General features: G+C 40.1%; 1 protein-coding gene across 1 annotated transcript in view; it reads right to left on the bottom strand.

The window, feature by feature from the left end:
• Positions 1 to 21351, bottom strand: part of ANKFN1 (ankyrin repeat and fibronectin type III domain containing 1) — a 191144-nt gene that overhangs the window by 54760 nt on the left and 115033 nt on the right. The window contains exons 5-6 of the mRNA XM_084648542.1: positions 20328 to 20522; positions 18444 to 18557 (exon numbers count right to left, since the gene is read on the bottom strand). Coding sequence (XP_084504668.1) covers positions 18444 to 18557; positions 20328 to 20522 — 309 coding nt within the window. The remainder of the gene's footprint in view (positions 1 to 18443; positions 18558 to 20327; positions 20523 to 21351) is intronic.

The following is a 21351-nucleotide window of genomic DNA, read 5'->3' on the forward strand; positions in this document are numbered from 1 at the left end:
AGATGTATTTTTGATTACAAATATTTGCACTGTAAAAAAACCAGCATTTTTTCAATTCATCTAATACAAAGTACTGAAGTGCAATCTCTTTATCTTGAAAGTTGAACTTACAAATGTAGAATTATGTACAAAAAAACCTGCATTCAAAAATAAAAATATAAAACTTTAGCGCCTACAAGTACAATTAGTCCTATTTCATGTTCAGCCAATCGCTCAGAGAACAAGTTTGTTTACATTTGCAGAAGATAATGCTGTCTGCTTCTTGTTTACAGAGTCACCTGAAAGTGAGAACAGGCATTTGCATGGTACTGTTGTAGCCGGCGTCGCAAGATATTTATGTGCCCAGATGCATTAAAGATTCATATGTCCCTTCATGCTTCAACCACCATTCCAGGGGACATGAGTCCATGTTGAAGATGGGTTCTGCTCGATAATGATCCAAAGCAGTGTGGACTGACGCATGTTCATTTTCATCATGAGTCAGATGCCACCAGCAGAAGGTTGATTTTCCTTTTTGGTGGTTCAGGTTCTGTAGTTTCCGCATCAAAGTGTTGCTCTTTTAAGACTTCTGAAAGCATGCTCCACACCTCATCCCTCTCAAATTTTTGAAGGCACTTCAGATTCTTAAACCTTGGGTTGAGTGCTGTAGCCATCTTTAGAAATTTCACATTGGTACCTTCTTTTGCATTTTGTCAAATTTGCAGTGAAAGTGTTCTTAAAACAACCAACATGTGCTGGGTCATCATCCGAGACTGCTATAACATGAAATATATGGCAGAATGCGGGTAAAACAGAACAGGAGACATACAATTCTCCACCGAGGAGTTCAGTCATAAATTTAATTAACACATTTTTTTAATGAGTGTCATCAGCATGGAAGCATGTCCTCTGGCTTGGTGGCTGAAGTATGAAGAGGCATATGAATCTTTAGCGCATCCGGCACATAAATATCTTGTGATGTCAGGTACAACAGTGCCATGCGAATGCCTGTTCTTACTTTCAGGTGACATTGTAATTAAGAAGTGGGCAGCTTTATCTCCTGTAAATGTAAACAAAATGTGTTTGAGTGATTGGCTGAACAAGAAGTAGGACTGAGTGGACTTGTAGGCTTCCAAGTTTTACATTGTTTTGTTTTTGAGTGCAGTTATGTAACAAAAAATCTATATTTGTAAGTTGCACTTTCATGATAAAGAGATTGCACTACAGTACTTGTATGAGATGAACTGAAAAATATTATTTCTTTTGTTTATCATTTTTACAATGCAAATATTTGTCACAAAATAATATAAAGTGAGCACTGTACACTTTGTATTCTGTGTTTTAATTGAAATCAATATATTTGAAAATGTAGAAAAATATCTAAAAATATTTACTAAAATTCTATTGTTTAACAGTGTGATTAAACCTGTAATTAATCACGATTAATTTTTTTTATTGCAATTAATTTTTTTGAGTTAATCCCGTGACCTATTTGCGATTAATCAACAGCCCTAGTACAGAGTCATGATCAGGATTTTTTGGTGACTTATGGGATATATTTTAGACAGTAACTTTCCCTTTTATGCTTAAAGATCTTCTACGTTATGAAGGCTATTTGTTTAAAAAAAAAACCCAACAAAACATCCCCATGATGTAGTACTGAAGGATAATAATTTATTAAATAAAATAATAAAAATAATAATCCATTTCCCCAAATATTCAGAGATCACAGAACTCAAAGAAAGAAACTGGGTAATAAAAAGGTGTGCATTTTACGAACAGCAAGAAAAGGCTGAGGTCCCCTCCCTCCACAGCCATTATTGTACCCATCAAAACAAAAGAGGAGGTTTTCAAAATAATAAAACAAAAATGTATTGTAAACAGGTGAAAGCAGTGCTAACAGCTCCGAGCAAACCGATGCCCTGTCTCACACAGTTAGCTGGGGGCATGAGATAAGGGCAAGTGATTCTTTCTAATATGCTCACTCGGCACCTGGCCAACATTCTCAGCTAGTACTCCCTTGAGCAATTGGCAGGTGCCTAGCTACTGTGTCCAGGGGAGAGTGGCTGCCACTCTGCGGGTGTGACTAGGGGTATGTCTACACTTTGAGCCTGTTTAGGCTTAGATTTCGTTGAAATAAACTGCAGTCAACTGCAAATTAAAAGCATATTACTGCATAGTAAACCTTGTTCTGTGGCTTATTTATTTACACAGTAGTATTTTTACATAGCACAGTCCCAGTGAAAAGAAGCTAGCATGTCTGTGACACAGTCTTCACAGTCACTGTAATAATTTCTAACTGCAGGACTGCATCCATTGACTTCAATTGACATTTGATGAGGCCCACAATACAGAAAAATACTTCACGGTAAGGATAATGTGCTTATTGGTGCATCTCAGAGCGCACTGAGAGCAATTTTGGCAGAAGTTTCATTGCATATAATTTTTTTTTAAACTATGTGTTAGTGTATGTTGCAAAGCTTGGTTGAAATGAATAAATTACCGGCACCACCGGATCTGAATGCATTTTTTTTAGTGTTGTATGAATAAAAGGCAATGGTATGATGTTGCAGAAATGCACTTCCTGGTAAGAATACTAGTTGCTGGGATGGTAATATTCTGAGCAATGGTTCAGGAGGATGCTTAAAAGGACATGGAATATTAATGATGCATCACAGTGTCATCCACAATCTGACACATACACAGAAATTAAGAGACTAATGCTCCATTGTTTTACAGCCTCTTTATATCATTCCAGTGGTGCAAAAAGGCGATAAGCCAGATGGAGCTGCTTGTCAAAGAATTCCTCTAGTGTACTGGGCATAGCTGGAATGTAGCCAGAATGTCTATTCACTTTGGCTTCCAAGTAGCTGGAATTTGGACACAGACTGTTCAGCCTGAGAATAGGGGAAGCACAAAAGTCGCTCAAAACCACCTTCCACCAAGCCCCATTCCTGCACTGAGCACAACTTGGTAGGACCAGAGAATTGTGGGCATCATTTAGGGCTTGATCCCGCATCCGCTCAGGTTAATGGCCAAACTCCCATAGACTTCAGAGGGAAGCAGGGTCTGTTCCTTTCTTGTTAGAGAAGGAGACCGGGAATTAAGACTTCTGGGTCTTATTTGAGACTTCTATTCCAAATAGTTTCCCCAGGCTCTTCACCACCATTGTACTCCAAACTCTACTCCCTTCCTGTTCCGGTCAGTTCCTGACTCACATTTTATGTAGAAAAACAAAAAACAAAAAAAGGTGTGTTCTTAACTTGGGTTAACAACTCAGGTTCAATTCACAGTCAAGACACGGCAGCTTGGCTTTTAATTCAGGTTAGCGGCTCAGGTGAAATTCTGTAGGGGTGCCGAGGTGGATCTCAGGCTGTTAACCCGAGTTCACAGCTGAGTTGCCATGTCTACACTGCTACCTTAATGTGAGTTAGCTAACCTAAGTTAAGACCACTCTTCCCCCTCCCTCCCCCCCAGTGTAGTCATACAGTCTGGGCCTTAATTCACCACTGATTGCCCTGCACTTGATGTTGCTATTCACACCGGTGCAAAGGGAGGGCAAAACACCACCAGATCAGAACTTCAACACTTTACATTCACTTTGTACTGGGATGCAGGGCAATCGAGAATCAGATCCTTGAAGACAACTTGGATGATGGAGAACATCGGGGTTGGGCTATGGTGAACCAAAGCAAAAAAGCAAGTGCCAGAGCTGAGAACACTCCTCCTGATTAAATCAAGAGACTGCTAGCTGGAATGCCTCAGACGGCCTTTATCTGTATTAGAGCAACTTTCACTGCTGTAACTTGCAAACCCCTCATATAGACGTGCTACACTGGTGAAAGGCGGGGCCTCTACTGGTGAAAGGCTTAGACAAAGGGCTCTGGACTATGGAGGTATGACATGGCTTTACTGCTATTGCACTGGATTCAATTTGCAACGGATATTGCAACTCACATGGGGCAATGAGAGAGAGAAGCCAGTGTCATAGGACACCCTCCAGTCTGAGCTGCAATACAGGGCAGTAACAATACTGTAATAATCCTGCAAGTCCTCATGAGGCCAAGCTAAGAAGTGGCTCTGTCTGTGGAACTGTCCCATGCTGATGATACTGCTGTTTTGTTGAAGTGAGGCTGACCGTTATATGGCTAATAGCCTCTAACTCTTCACTGTTTCTTATTCCCTTCTTCAAACTTGAGAACAAAAGGTACTTTCCTACCAATTTTGTCTCTTTTACCATTTCACAAATATTAGTTTCTTTCCCTTTTGTTTCATGGTTTAGATTGTTAATGCACAACCCTTTTCAAAGATGGCTGCACAGATTTGGGGTATGCACGTTGTTGCTTAAAAATGTACATGCAGAAGCAGTGAGAGGGCACTAAATATTGCTTTTGAGTAGGTCCTACATAAAAAATGGCCATTGACAAGGTTTTTTTTAATGTTGGTTATGGAGAGGTAGATTGAAAACATAAAATAAAACATGAGACGGCAACATTTTAAAGGTTGGTAAAATTAAAGCTCTAAATAACATGATGATGGGACTTTAAGAAAGAACAAAAGACCATCTCCCCTCAGCATTTTAAAAGTGTGATGGGTCTGACTTGAACCCACAAAAGCAGAGGTATAAACATCTACGGATGAAGAGGGTCCTTTATAAGAGCTCAAGAACAAGAGCTCGTCTTATAGACTGTAGCAGCTGAGCTGTAAGATACCTTAGCGCTGCTGGGTGAATTAAGGATGGAGCATGCTCCAGCCCTGTTCTCGACACCCGAAAGGCCTGCTTTGTCTTGAACACTGAATGTCCTTGCTGTTGCGGGTTTCTATCTGACTCTTAACATTATGTCAGAGCAGGGTTTTTTTTGTATCTAATATATTGGTGACTATGTGTTTTTAATGAAGGTGCCCTGTATTCCGGAGCTAGCAAATGCACGGTGTGTAGCTGCGGTTGCCAAGATAAGTAGTAATTTTTAAATAAACAGCAGTATAAACAGTTACATAAAACTCATGTAAATTGCTGGCACATAATTTTAGACTGGCTTAAGTTATGTAACCTACTTTTAGCCAAGATTTTTTTTCTTTTTTTTTTTTTAAAAAAATACCCAATTCATGCACTTTACATTTTAGAACAAGGGATAGGCTTCTTGTCACCTGTTTCTTTCCCACCGCTCCCTTTTTGGGGGCGATGCGCAGAGTGTAGGGCAGCTCACCAGAGGGATGGACGGACAAGAGATACAGCGAAGGTAATAAAACATCTCGCCCACCCCAATCATTGATTTATTCAGGAAAGGAGCACCTTTTCCTGAATAAACAGAAAGCACAAGCCACAGCAGAATTGGTCACTTCTTTTGGCATTTGTTTCCTCACTCACACTTAAATTACTTACCAAGTTGCTCTGTGGTTTAATTAGATCCAAAGATTTGATTTATGTTGGGAAGTTAGACCAAAGTCCCTGGGGGACTAAACTATTGTGTGCCACAGGCGGAGAATAGAAGGGAGCAATGTGCTTCAATGTCAGAGGACTTTACAACAGCACGGAGTTGATTAAGTGAGATATACCCAGATGATCCAGGCAAGTGAACCATGCCTCATCCTGCAGAGAAAGGAGCCCCCCACCCACCCCGACATACACAAGGTCCCAGCCAATCTGACATGGGAGGAAATTCCTTCCTGACCCCAAATCTGGTGATCAGATTAACTGTGAGCATGTGAACAAGACTCATCAGCCAGGCATCTAAGAAAGAGGATTCTCTGTACCACCTCACAGCACTAGTCTACTCCATCCAGTATCCTTTCTCCAGCTGCGGCCAATCTTTGTTGCTTCAGTTTCTTCAGTTCTTTTCTAATTCCAAGTATTGCATGACTCCCCCCCCAAGACCTATACACAATTTTCACTTTCCCCAACAGACACTTGGGATCTTCCTTCAAATTCTCTAAAGGGCAGGGGATGAGGAGATAGGAGCACCTGATCACATGTAATTTACTAGGGGCCTTAGCGTAAGTGTGATTCTAGTCCAAAGGCAACATGTCTTAGAAAAGCATAACTGCTTCTGGCCCCAATCTTACAAGCCCCCCATTCCCAGGGAATAGTTTTGACTCAAGCAAGCTGTGCCACCAAAGCCATGGGGATGGTGCACACCAGTAAGGACTATACACATGACTGATGCATGCATTGTCTACGCTCAGGCTCTTTCTGAACTCTGCTACATTCAAAAATCCAATTAAAAAATGAACAGTCGTAAAGACGCATACACAGAAAAAAGGTCATTTCACTCACATGTGCCCAACATTTCAGGTATCAGAATGTTTAATGGCAACCGAACAAAAGAAAATACACTAACAGCCATCAAGTGAAATTGTTTGATGCCAGCATTGTTCTTTTAGTGCTGCAGTGTTAGAAACATTAAATAAAAAAAAAAGTCTTATTTGCCGAGAGCATTAATTACTTATGTTTAGGGGTTTTATTTTTTCTAAGTTAATCCCTAAATTCTTTTTAAAATGCCATTAGATAGTGGTTGGGGATCAAAGAAATTCTCTGCTCAGCATGGGGGCTGCCTAAGCTGTGAAATTTTACTTTCACCAACAAAAGTACCAACTTTGAGGTGAAGAAAGAGGATCAGAAGCATTAGAGACAGAAGCAGCGCTCAGTGAAGATAAAGCAAACACAAACATGGGTTTACTTGCCCAACGTGTCCCTTGCTGCTTACTGTACTTGCATTACTTTGAGCAAGGAACTCTTCTTCATACAGGAAACATGATCCAGGCATGGGGATAGGAAGGAACACAAAGTGTAGCAGGACTTGCAAATGGGGTAGTTCAATGTAATTTGTCAATTGGCAGGACCATGTGAGAGACCCAATATTAGTACAGTAAGGTCCTGGATTCTGCACACTGAGGCTTTTTGGATGTTGCAAGGTCCACAGAGATGAGCTTGACTGGATCCCCAACTGCACAGTACATTATGAAAAATTGGATCCTGCAGCCAGGCAAGGAGCTGGTACCAGATGTAGGGTCCTGATCCGAAACACATTGAAGTCAATGGAAAGAATCCCATAGACCACTGTGGGCTTTAGATGAGGTGACTGAAATGTTGTCAGACTGTGACATGTTTCTAACTTGATAGGAAAGTGGATTTCACAATATTTTTCAGGCCCAATGCACTTGTGTATGCCATGGGTCAAATCACCTTCTGGCTCAGTGAGACCTGCAAGAGAAAGGCAGGGAATCTCCATGAGAGTCTCCTTCGGAGCTTCCCGCTTAACATCTTCCAGCAGCGGGAGGGGTTCTGGTTCCTGTAAAATTTGCAGTGGGTGACCCCAGGGGTTGGGAGCCCTCACTAGAGCTGCAGAGGCAGGAACCATCCTACAGGGACATTTCTTAGCCACCTGAAAAGCAGGGTGTCCTGGTGGAATGAAAATGAGGCTATGAACAAGGAGGGCTGGAGTTCTAATCCTGGCAATGCCATTGATATTTTGCCCAAAGTTACACAATATACTTTACCTTTCTATCCCAGTTTCCCATTTCCAAAGTAGGGATAATAGTTATTCACGAAGCCCAAGGGGTGATGTGAGGGTTATTGATCTAATGTCTGAAGGGTGCTTTCAAAATGCAAAGTACTAGCAAAATACTAATTATTAATTATTATGATTAGGGATGTCCATTAATCACACGTAACTCACATGATTAACTAAAAACATTAATCACGATTTAAAAAAATTACTCACAATTAATAGCAATTTTAATTGCACTGTTAAGCAATAGAAGAGCAATTGAAATTTAGTAAATATTTTTGGATGTTTTTCTACATTTTCAAATGTATTGATTTCTTTTACAACAGAATACAAAGTGTACAGTGCTCACTTTATATTATTATTTTTGATTACTAATATTTGCACTCTAAAAATGATAAAATAGTATTTTTCAATTAACCTTATTCAAGTACTGTAGTGCAATGGAAGTGCAATTTACAAATGTAGATTTTTTTTTTGGTTATATAACTGCACTCAAAAACAAAACAATGTAAAACTTGAGAGTCTACAAGTCCACTCAGTCCTACTTCTTGTTCAGCCAATCATGAAGACAAACAAGTTTGTTTACATTTACGGGACATAATGCTCCCTGCTTATTATTTACAGTGTCACCTGAAAGTGAGAAAAGGGGTGTGCACTCTTTTGTAGCCAGCACTGCAAGGTATTTACGTGACAGATACGCTAAACATTTGTATACTCCTTCATGCTTCAGCCACCATTCAAGAGTACATGCTTCAGTGCTGATGGAGCTTGTTAAAAAAATAATGCATTAATTAAGTTTGTGACTGAACTCTTTGGGGGAGAATTGCATGTCTCTGGCTCTGTTTTACCCACATTCTGCCATATATCTCATGTTATAGCCATCTCAGATAATGACCCAGCATATGTCGGTACCAATATGAGATTTCTAAAGATAGCTACAGCACTTGACCGAAGGTTTAAGAATCTGAAGTGCCTTCCAAAATCTGAGAGGGACTAGGTGTGGAGCATGCTTTCAGAAGTCTTAAAAGAGCAACACTCTGATGCGGAAACTACAGAATCCGAACCACCAAAAAAGAAAATCAACCTTCTGCTGGTGGCATATGACTCAGATGATGAAAATGAACATGTCCATGAGATTCATAAATTTGATAGGGGTGATGCGTTACCTAGGGACGTGGTGGAATCTCCTTCCTTAGAAGTTTTTAAGGTCAGGCTTGACAGAGCCCTGGCTGGGATGATTAAGTTGGGGATTGGTCCTGCTTTGAGCAGGGGGTTGGACTAGATGACCTCCTGAGGTCCCTTCCAACCCTGATATTCTATGATTCTATGATTCTATGTGTTGGTCCACGCTGCTTTGGATCCTTGTAGAGCAGAACCCATCATCAGCATGGATGCTGTCCTCTGGAATGGTGGTTGAAGCATGAAGGGACACATGCATCTTTAGGGTATTTGGCACATAAATAACTTGTGATGCTGGCTACAATAGTGCCATGTGAACGCCTGTTCTCACTTTCAGGTGACATTGTAAACAAGCTGGCAGCATCATCTCTGACAAACGTAAACAAACTTGTTCTCTGAGCGATTGGCTGAATAAGAAGTAGGACTGAGTGGACTTGTAGGCTCTAAAGTTTTACACCTTTATTTTTGAATGCAGTATTTTTGTACAGAGTTCTGTATTTGTAAATTCAACTTTCATGACAAAGAGATTGCACTACAGTACTTGCAATGGGGGAATTGAGAAATACTATTTCTTTTGTTTTTTACAGTGCAAATATTTGTAATCGAAATAAATAAAAACTAAGCACTGTACACTTTGCATTCTGTTGTAATTGAAATCAATATATTTGACAATATAGAAAACACCCACAAATATTTAAATAAATAGTATTCTAGTATTGTTCAACAGCGCAATTAATCATGATTAATGTTTTTAATTGCTTGACAGCCCTAATTATTACTTATTAATTATTATTAAGTCAAAGCAAATGTAAAAGGTAAACCAACATCTCCTAAAATCATCCATTCAAAGGTATGATGCTGTATTTCTTGTTCACCCAAAATAAGGACAGGATCAGACCCTAAGTCTCTGGGTTTCTCATTGCCATTCACTTTGACTGGCTGCTCAAAATGCTCATAAAACACAAAGCAGAAGATCAGAATAACTGACTTGAGTAGTTTTTGGCTGATCAATTACATTAGTTTTTGTACCTTCATTTAATATTTAACCCTAGCTGATGGATATTGTCCCAGTTCAGGGCAACTGCCACTATACTCCATCTCCTGGTCCTACAAGGGCACCCAGTCCTCAGATGATGTCACCTCTCTTGGTTGGAGACCCATGTCTTTCTCCCATCTGACTGGGGTTTTTCCAGGCTGCCCAGCTCTCTGCTTACACTGTGAGTTTCCCAGCGAGTCAGACTCACTAAGCAGGCTTGCGTTGTCTTTTTCTCAGAGGTTATGAATAGTGTAATTATCACAGTTCTTAGATACCACACAACTTTTCCTAAGCAAGCACATTAATTCTTACGGTGAAAGCACTATAGAGAAAACATATACAAACCAATGAAAGAAACCGAAGCTAATATGCTTTCCAGCAACCCTCAACTCCAACCAGGGCTCTGGTAGGAGTCTGTCCTTCAAACTCTACCCAGGGGGTTTTCTGTGGTCACAATTTCATAACACCCTTTCACTCGGAACAAGGAAACTAATGTGTACATTAGCCTTTCCTTCACGCAGCCTGGGTCTTTGATCTGTAGAGATCGTGAAGAGGTAATCAGCCAGACAAAAGTCTCCTCCTCAGAGAGAAACTCTAAAAGGCTGAATCTTGGCATAGCTGAAGGGGGTACATTTGCATCCTCCCTCCCTTTGATTTCCTGCAAAACCCACTTAATTAAAATTTCATTCTTGTCTGGCCCATTGTCTCAAATAGCCCTTTGATGCTCATAACTCTCCCAGGGTTTACATTAGTCTTGTCTCCCCCCAGATATGTTACATACAATCCCACAACACCACGTTTCATTTTTACAGTAGTTCATTTATGGTACTTTGGCAATAACACATCAACTTTTGCATTTTTAATACAATGAACTCCAAACACACTTAAACTTAATTCAGTAAAGCTACCCAGAATATTGCAGGAAATTGTCATATCTGTCTCTGGTATCTTTAAACTAGTCCTAAAGTTTAAGAGCCTTTTTTTAAAAAAAAAAAGTCCAAAGGATACTACAAAAGCTGAGAGGACTTGAAAATAGAAAGGTTTGTTTTAACATGTCCACATTTCTGTACTTGTTGGGCATAAAAATAGAAATCAAGTTGCACAGTCTTGTTAGCTACCGAAATGTAGTGTGCAAATAAAGTGCCCATGAGACCTAATAAAATGCCGTAAATGAACTACTGTAAAAATAAAATACCAGACCACACCTATTCTGCAGCATAAACTTGAATATGTTACAAAGAAATGTATTCTTTCATTTTTAATGCAGAAAAGAACTGATTTGGGGATAGAAGGAAAAAGAACGTTTAAAAATATACAGAAATACTTAGAATGGTTGGCAAACATGGCATAAAGACCAATTTGGATATATGGTGCCATTAAGCTGTGGGTAGACTCAAGTTGTGATGTAGCATTTGCTGCAGCACTTTATAAAACATTCATTGGAACTTAATGTTACAGCATCACAGTTCTTGGTAAGGGCTCAGTCCTATGGGTATGTCTACACTACAGCTGGGAGCGAGCGCTCAACCTGGGAAGTCAGAGGCTCAGACTAGCATGCTAAAAATAGCAGTGCGGACATCGCGGCTTGGACGTGAACTCAGTCTCTCAAGCCCTCCCAGTCCTCCGGGCTTGAGCTCGGTTGGCTAGCCCGAGTCTCCACGAGAGGCGCAATATACACACTGCTATTTTTAATATGGTAGCTTGAGCCCTGCTAGTGAGAGTCTGGTCCTGGGCTGGGAGGCTGGCTTCTAGCTGCAGTGTAAACATACACTAGGAGTTTATGTCAGCACCCTTAGCTCCTACCCACTGAAGTCAAAAGGAGCTGAAGTATGTGTATTTGTTTTATTGACTCCTCAGTGACAACGTTTAATGGGGATGGCTGTCGTGAGAGAGAGAGATGGGGGAAAAGGCTGTAGGTGTCATATGTAAAAGAAAAAAAAGGACACGTGCAAGTTCTACTGATAGACCAGTTTAATACAGCCTTACAAAACCTGTGTGCATATGTGAGCTGGATTACCTGCACATACATACATACTGTCTATTATATATATAAAAAGAGAAAGAACGAGAGGGAGGTTGTGCGTGTGTGTGTTGTGACAAAGTTCCTCCTCTGCCTTGGTGGGTCCTGCGCTTATTGGCGGATCTGCTTGCCTCAGAGATTCTCGGCAGCCCTCAGTTTGGCTCAAACCTGCCATCCACTCAGCTAACCTCATCACTGGCCAGCAAGGGGGAAATGGAGAAACAATCCCCGCAGTCTCTGTGTCCCACCTAGTGAGTCAGGAACAGGGCAGATCCCTTTGCAATTTAGACCTTCCCTTTTGGTGTTTCTCACAGACCGGGTCAACTCCTCCTGTGTCCAATCAGGAGTTGGAGGGATGGAGGGAACCCAGGCCCACCCTCTACACTGGGTTCCAGCCCAGGGCCCTGTGGATAGCAGCTGTCTACAATGTTCCCTATATCAGCTGCGTGACAGCTACAACTCCCTGGGCTACTTCCCCATGGCCTTTCCCCAGCACCTTCTTTATCCTCACTGCAGGATCTTCCTCCTGAAGCCTGATCATGCTTGATCTCTTCAGTCCTTCCGCAGCACGCCTTCTCACTCCATGCTCCTTGCACATCCCCCTACTAACTGATGGGAGATCCTTTTTAAACCAGGTGTCCTGATTAGCCTGCCTGCCATAATTGATTCTAGAAAGTTCTTAATTGGCTCCAGGTGTCTTGATTAGCTTGCCTGTCTTAATTGATTCTAGAAGGTTTCCGATTGCTCTAGGGCAGCCCCTGCTCTGGTCACTCAGGGAACAGAAAACTATTCATCCAGTGGCCAGTATATTTGCTTTCTACCAGACTCCTGTATCCTACTGGTCTGGGTCTGTCACAGTGTGTAGACCCAGAGAAGTCAATGAGAGTACAGATTATTCACAGGAATAAAATATGATGGATCAGGAAAACTCCCTAAATTCTTTTTACAATCTTAAACTGTGATTTTTCAAGTAAAGATTTTCAAGGGAAGACTCCTAGTTTAGGGTGTGTCTACACTGCACATTAAGCCCAAGCTCTGACTCAGGTTTGAGCCCAAACCACACACACAAATCATTCCACACAGAAATCAGTCTGATGGGGTCAGTAAGCCGTCAGGACTCAGGTCCTAGGATCCTGCTTGGGGGATAGGTCAGAGCCAAGTCCCGGTGTGACTCAGGTCAACCCCTGTCATTTTGCAGTGTGGATGCAGCTCAAGCCACAGAGCCGAGTCCGAACGTCTGTGTAGCATATAAAATGCACAGGTATGGGCTTGGGCATACCAAGTCCACAAGCCTGGGTCCCACAGACCCAGGTTTACAATGCAGTGTAGACATACCCCCAACTGACCTCAATGGGCTTTGGATCTTCCCCTTAGTGCTTGTAAAGGGTAACTGATTGAGACCCTGGGTCAATGAAGGTCTATTTATCTATACAGCGTGTACAATGCAAGCCAATCTGTGCAAGCTTCCCCATTCTGCCACGCTGGGGGTCCCAAACTCTGACTCTAAAAGGGTTTCCCCTCTAAGTATGAAATGGGTTTTTAGTCTCCAAGATCCATTCAGTTCCCTCTCCTGAGACTTCCAACAAAAGTGTCAAATTGCATCGATTGTGCTGGTAATATCGACACCCGTTTCTCTGGGAGCAGGGCTGAGCCCAGTAAACTCACTACACATAGGACACCAAGCCAGCCATCAGATGGTAACAAGTTTTGGCCACTTCACTTCTGACCTGGGCTGAACCAGTGACTTAGAGGTAATTAAAGAAAATTATACTAATGCAAAAAATGTTTGAGGTGAACCACAAATTGCCCTGGAGGAAAGGAGGTATGGAATAATTTTTTGGTAAAAAATTGAGCAAGCAATAGCTGCTTTCTCCCTCCTCCACCTCGTCTTGATCTAACCTGACTGCTTGACTTTTTCTTTAAGGCTACAAAATTGACATAAAAGAAAAACATACTTTCCACCAGGCAGAAATCCTAGGAGGTAGTGGGGGACTATTGACAAACAGAAATGTGTAAAATGTTTAACCAAAAAATTAATAAAAAGAAAATAGTAACAGGGGGATCAGGTGGTCTAAACAAATCATCGTCCCCCCAACTCGATGTCAGGCTGGGAAGCTATTTCAAAACCCACCCAGAGAACTTTGTAAGACCTTGTTAAACGCAAATACTGCTACTGAAAAAACAGCTTGTGAAGCTTGTCATGTGGGCCTTGGGATCAACGTTCACGCAGATAGTAGATTTCAGAGTAGCAGCCGTGTTAGTCTGTATTCGCAAAAAGAAAAGGAGGACTTGTGGCACCTTAGAGACTAACCAATTTATTAGAGCATAAGCTTTCGTGAGCTACAGCTCACTTCCTCAGATGAGAAGCTCAAATTGCTCAGTTAAAGGGCGACTTTGAATCTCTCTCTGTTTCCTACTACAGCTTCAGACTTGAATTTTTCAGGTCTGTTGGCTACATAACTAAACTCAAAACCATAAGCAGCTTCACATTTTTCACCAAAAGAAAATTTATTTGTCTAACATATGTTTTCTTCAAAATTAATAAGATATACGAAACTCAGGGGTATAATTTGAGACTATATTTCATGGTAATTTTTCATTGGTGGTTCATTCAGTGGTTATCTTCTGATATTACACATGCTCTTGTTTATCTTGATGCCTGGGGAATTTCAAGCATTTCTGACAGGAGATTCGTATAAAATAATATTGTGCAATAAAAGGAGATTATATATGCCTGAAATTACATCTATTGTAGGGGGAAAACAACAACAACAACAACAAAAAACTGGCTTAAAAAAAAGAAAAGAAAGAGACGTAGCATTTTTTCCAGACTGGCAATACTTTTCCTCCAGTGCAGTTTTTGAATTTCGCAACAATCTTTACAATTACCTTTGGTTAATGATGTTGAAAAGTGATTTTCATTTAATTAAACTCTGTGTGTGTGTGTGTGTGCGCGTGTGCACACGTGAGAGAGAGAGAGAGAGGACACCAGTTAAAAGGATTACTTCTTGAAGACAACAGTTCTTGAATGCCCTACTTCCAGGTTCCAATGGGACAACAGTGAGGAATAAGGTCTCGTCTATGCTGGTGTTATGGTTTTGTGGGTTTTTTTGCATCAGTATAGTTATGCTTGTACAAACATGTAGTGCAGGCTGGAGCTGTCAGAAGTTTTCAATCAAACCTTTTATTTATTGAAATACGCTGATTTGTTGAAGCAGAAACTTTTAAAAGGTCAGGTTCGATGAATTTTTTTACTCAAAGTATTTTTTTGAAAAAAATGTTTTGACATTTTCTAAAAGAAAAATTTCAGTTTTCTGGTTCAAAACATTTTTGTTTCCAAATTTAAGGTAATTAGAGTAAAATTTTTTTTTAAATACCCGAGAAATCAATTGACCTGGAACAAGATTTTTTTTTTTTTTAGATTTTTCGTTGGTGAAAATTTTCAAGATTTCGACGTTTTCATCCTGCTTCGGAATGGGAAAATATTTTTATATCTTGAAGATCTTCACGGCATGGGAAAACTGTTTCCCATCCAGTTCCACTGTAGACACACTGCCTCAATGTCAAAATAACTGACCCAATTTCAAGCTGGAGTAAGCCGTGCTGGTGTAATTCACTTTTTAACACCGGCGCAGCACATTTACATGAGGGTGCAAAGAGGTTTATACAGTGTAGGCAAGTCCGAGTGTTTGCAGGTTCAGGTGCAAAGCTTGTCCTCAGGGCATGATTAGTCAATCTGAGATTTTTTCCTGGTGAGTTAATGTAATCCTTAATATCCTTTTGCTGGGGTGGGGTCTTTCTGGAACTGGTATGAATATTTCTCTGTAGCTTGGAGATGGTTATTACAATTATTGTTATTATTATTATTATTATTATTGATTTATGTCATGCCTGTCTCAAGCCTCAAAACACTTTACTGAACTACTATATACATAGGAATCATTTCACTTCAGACACTGACATAAGGCAGCCTTCTCTGGAGGGAAACTAAAGGAGCCATTAGGATTGTGGCAGTAAGATTGAACGGCAGTCCACGGTAGGAAGTAAAGAATATCTCAGATCCTTAAAGAAATGGCTTGGCAGAATGCAGTCACAGAACTGGAAACTAGCTGGGACCCCAAAGTTAACACCCATCTACCTTGTGTGCTTCAATTAAGTCTCTTAAAGGAAGTAAATTGCTTTTATGGGTTAAAGAGAATGCAAAATGTTATTGTCCTTTATTATTTAGAAGTTATATAATTACCAAGGAAAACCCTGCACAGGATTCAGATAATGTTCTGATACATGTTTCTGAATCACTTTGAACAAATAGGCACATGGGGAAAAAAGTTATTCCACAATGCAGATTCAAGCCACATATCAAACATGTCAAAAGACATGCCATGAAAAGGGCCTTGGCAGCTTGTCAAAATGCTAAGTACCTGAAGCAACTTTAATCTTGATACTTATCCAAAATAATCCATAGATCCATTGAAAACATCATTATTAGAGTTTGGTAGTGAGGAGGAGAAAGACTACTATCTCTCCTGATTCCTTCTTTCTTAAAAATAAATAGTAATGTACTATTTATGGCCCCCAATCAGGAAAGCACTTAAGTATGTGCTCAGGTGGTTTGCTGAATTGGGGTTTATACTTTTCGCTAAAAGGTTCTCAATTAATATTATCAAACCATCTTTGTGGGAACAGTAACTCTAACCTTGTTCAAAACATGAGTGCTCTTTTGAAAGGTTAATTTTAACATAAAGAAGTTTGCTCTGCAGTGTAATAAACAATTCCATATATTGTGCTTAATTAATCCCCACAAGTCGCCAACAGGACCCATTAATGCTCTTTCTTTTCATCTAACCTTAAATATGCAAGTTTCCTGGGATAAAGGGTTTAAAATGAACATCTTGGTAGAATTCATGGCCATTCTGACCAAGCATAGAACAGTCAGCAGTATGGATTATTCAAAGCATGAAGGCACTCGAGTGTGAACTAATCAGATTTAGGAAAGTTATGTCAATTTGGGTAACATTTTTCTTGCCTTCATATCTGCAGAAAAGAGGATAGAGGCTATAAAACAGATTCAAACTAAACAACTGTGTGTGGGGAAAATATCACACAACCTTTGGAAAGTACATATTTTAAAAAAATAATCAATTGTATTTGGGAATTTACATTATTGTGAAGTTATGACTTGTACAAGATTCACTGGTCCCCTGCATGTTGGATATATCTGAGTTTTGTCCTATTAGGTGCTTTTGAAAATTTAACCCAAGTGATTTAGGTACCCAAGTCTCACTTTCAGAAAAGACATAGGCACTTAGGTGCCTAGGAGACTAACTATCGGTGAAAGTCATTTGAAGGCTCCTAAGTTACTTTTGAAAAATGGGGTCTAGTTTCTTAATCACTAAATCGTTTTTGCACAGCTAGTTAGCAGCAATATGGGTGATTTAACTCTCTTCTAAAACCATCAGGTTTGGGGCCACTTTGCGTGTCTGGACACAACATTGACAATGAATTCTGAAGTTGATGTGAGCCACGGTTACTCAGTGTCTTTGAAAACAAGATTACTTATTTTAGGTGTTAAATGTGAATGTAGATGCCTAACTTTAAGCACCCAAGTTTGAAAGTTTTGGCCTTCGCCTCTCTCCACTTCATTTTAACCAATTTGCAAACCATTATAAACCTGTCAGAAAGGTGAAGATTGTTGTGTTCAGTGTATGATAAGGACTTGGACAGGAGTTTTGGCAGTGTGGGCTGCGACAAAAGGCTGGATTTTGGAGATGTCGTAAAGGAAGAAGCTGCAAGAATTAGACACAGCCTGAATGTGTGGGCCAGGCTTAATTAACTGAGGCTTAATTGTTTACATATAGCTTTTAGATCCTCAGATGAAAGGTCCCATGGAATTGTAGAGTATTACCGCTACTAGGGTGATTAGTATAAGTGTACAGGATTAATCTGGTTAGGAACTAGAATGGGCTTCACGTGAAATATTCCAGCAAAGAAAAAATGATGCTTTTCCTTTCTAAAATTCGTCAGGATGAAGCTTAATAGAGTCCATGTAAACACACCAATGGCTTTAAAAATAGATTTGCTTTGCTTACAAAAAGAAGTATTTTAAATACTTAAGCCCCTCTCCGCAGCCTCATGAACTGTATTTAATATTCATTACAACAATGCTGATGAGCTGCATGTGCTTGGAGTGTTTAGCAGGACTGTTCAGAGAAAGGTATTTTCTCTGTTCATTCCACTTTAAAGACTGTAACTGGTGCCACCCCTAATGTGATACTCTTCCAGGAATTATGTGACGGCACTGGAACAGCTAATTAGCTGGGCTGTGTGAAACCACAGCCAGCGGCTTCAGCTTCCAGAGGCATTCCTTTAAGGGATGGCAGTGTGGCTTTGGCATGGGCAAGGACACACAGGGTTGTTAAGAAGCCCACAGGCTAGCTGATGTTTTTAAGCTGGCTCATCCCATGTTCTAACCACAATGAGTCAAGCTAACTTCAAGGCACCATGGATAATGGTTTGGGTGAACTGTCTTTTTGTCTTACCGTCTCATTAGGGAATCCCATCCAAAACATTCTCATGTATACACAAATAACCAATGAAATATTTCTATCCAAATGAGACTTTCAGAACAAAATATTTTCTGCAAGTAAATAGCTCATGATTGAGCCCTAACGTTTCTGCGCACTCTTAAGAAAGGTAAATGAAATATGTTCAAATCCAGTACCTTTATATTTGGTCACTACAGCCGAGTTGACGCTAAGAGGTTCTTGGAAGGTGACAGTGAGTGATGTGCTGCTTGTTACCATGAAACAGACATTGGTTGGCGCCTCAGGGGCTCCTGGGAGAGAAGAAAAAACATCAGGTCCATAGCACAACAAATCCTATTCAAACAACGTTTGTGTGTCTTCAAAGAACCAACTGAAAACCACCCGGCAATTGTGAGCTTTGGTTCGTAAGTGTTTGTGTTCCTTGCCTTTTGAACATTTTAATTAGTGCCTCAACTAACAATATCCTGCAGACACCATTTGTTTCTATCATGGTTTTCAGCTCCTTTGGGTTAAAAATATCTTCCTGTACATATGTAACCCAATAGAACAGAATAATGTTAATTATGTCAATGAAAAGCCCCTATAAATCTTTTGGTGTGGGTGGGAGGAAAGAAAAGGGACAAAAAGTACCATAAAGAGCTAATTAAATCATCAAGATTTCACTAACAGATTCAAATGTATCACATGACAGAAAAACATTTTTACATTATTCTGGTTTAGAAATGACCAAGATTGTAACAGCTACTTTGTATATGTTTCACTATGGTCATTCTAATGTGTCGTGGCATGAAGTCTCTTTTGAGCATATAGATCAGTTCGAAGAATAATTCAGTCCAGAAATCAAATTAATTACCTATTGTTTGTAGGAAAAACTGGCAATCCCTTTGAACATGTAAACGACTCTGAAGTCATGTTGGATGTGGATGAAGATGATATAGTTATCTAACTTTTTACATCTAATTTAGGATAAGGGCATTAAGCAAACTCTTGTCATGTAACATAACACATGCTGGCTGATGGGCCAGATCCTCAGCTGGTTACTGGTATATACCAGTGTAGCACCACTGAATTAAATGAAGATACACTGGCTGAAATCACTTACGGATGTGGCCTAATATGTTTACAATTTTGTCATCGCAAGTAATGAACATTACATGTGTAGTATTCCCCATATCCTAATTCAGAGAACACCATAAATACATTAGAGGAGTATTCTCGGTGTGTAATACCCTTTAGATAAAGTTAATTATTTGCAAACAGATTTTTTGAAAGGTGGTTCTAAAGATGTTAATGGTGACAATGATTGTTTGTCACTGAATCTATTACAGCCAAAGGATCTAAATTTTATACAAACAGAAGTTTCAATCTCTAGTCTACTCCTCTCCAAGTGCCACAGTGTGCCTTTCTGCACAGAACCACATTTAGAGGGGCTTAAAAAGATCCAAAGTTTTGAAATTGGCTCATTTTCTTTGTCGAAGTATTGCATTTCAATGCCAACAAATAGGATTAACTTCTCACAATTTTCTGTGTGAAAACTTCATTCTGGTGTTTCACCACCAACAGAATTGTTTAATTGTTTTTTCAAATTATGATAAAAAGGTTGAATTTCCCCCGCATTTTTCCTCAAATGTCCCTATTTTGCAACTATCTTTAATCACATTAAATGAAACCTGAAAGGAAAATGTAAAAGCAAGGAAATAGGGGAAAGGGAAAAGGAGTGTGGCTTAATGGTGCAAGAATTAGACATTGTACCAGGAGCTTTAGGGTCTGAATATCCGAACAGTTCTGAACACACAACTCCCATTCTGTAGAAGCTGCACACATGCAATTGTCAGGATAATTGGGCCTCTCAAATTCTAGCACCAACTCCCTTTCCACTTTTGGGCAGGTCACTTATTTTCTGTGCCCAGTTTCCCCACCTATAACCTTCAGCTGCTTCCAGGGGCATCATGAGGACTGATTAGAGCATTTTTGTAGAGAAAGAATTGCTCTACAAGTGCAAAGTATTCTTATTTAAAGCATATTCCTTTTAGGTGTATAACCACCTTGGTTCTACTTACTGGCATGCTCATAGCCTGCTTTCATGCGCTTGTATAGCCTGTATCTCCACTCCCACGCTTTTAGTTGTTTCTCTTTGTCTGTGTTGTCCATACTAAGACCTTCACTCATCACTTGTGCAGACAGCTCACTTACTCGCTGCTGGGCTTCCTGGACCAAGGTGCTCAGATGCATTGACCTGCTTTCCATATTAACAACTGCCAAGAAAAGGGGAATGCAAGTGACTGCTTGATGGCATGATAAAGTTCTGTCCTCACTTACACTAGCACAACCCATTTAAAGCCAAATCCTCTCCATCCTTCGAGTAGCCCTACTGAAGTGAAATGATGCACATCTGGTGTAAACTGGCATTGCTCCATGAAAGTCAATGAATCTATGTCAATTTATACCAGCTGAGGATCTGTCCTGTTTAAATGAGACTAACCACATGAGTAAGGTGAGGAAGTTGAAGCTCAAGTATTTATCATATGTCTGAAAGTGTCTTAAGCAAACCAAAATTACCCTACCTCCTTTTCTTTCACGTTGACGGATTATTACAAAAGATTAACAGCCAAAATTAAAGCTTTTCAGTTTTCACCCAGTTTTCAGTTTTACTTGGTCATAAAAACCCATACGCTTCTAATGAACAAAAAGCTGTGGTCAACGATGGACAAAACATAAAATTCACAAACATCTACAGGTCAAAAGAAACAGCTGTTGGAAGCCCAGGAAGGATGGCTTTTTGGTTAAGGTGCTGGAGTAGAACTCAGGAGATCGGTATTCACGTCTGTGCTCTACTACAGACTTCCAGAACGACCTTTGGCAATTCACTTAGTCTCCCTGTGCCTGAACTCCCCATTTGTAAAAGAAGGGTAATAATAATTCATTTGCCTGCCTTGTCTTGTAAGCAGGGACTGTCTGAACGTGTCTCTGTGTGTGTATTATTATTATTTAACATTTATATAGCAGTAGTGCTGACAGCCCAGCCAGGTCTGGGCCGCATTGCATTAAGTGCTGTATAAACATACGGAAAATGACAGCTACAGA

Source organism: Lepidochelys olivacea, assembly GCF_965140295.1.
Source record: "Lepidochelys olivacea isolate rLepOli2 genome assembly, chromosome: 14".
In the NCBI taxonomy this organism is placed as follows: Eukaryota; Metazoa; Chordata; order Testudines; family Cheloniidae; genus Lepidochelys; species Lepidochelys olivacea.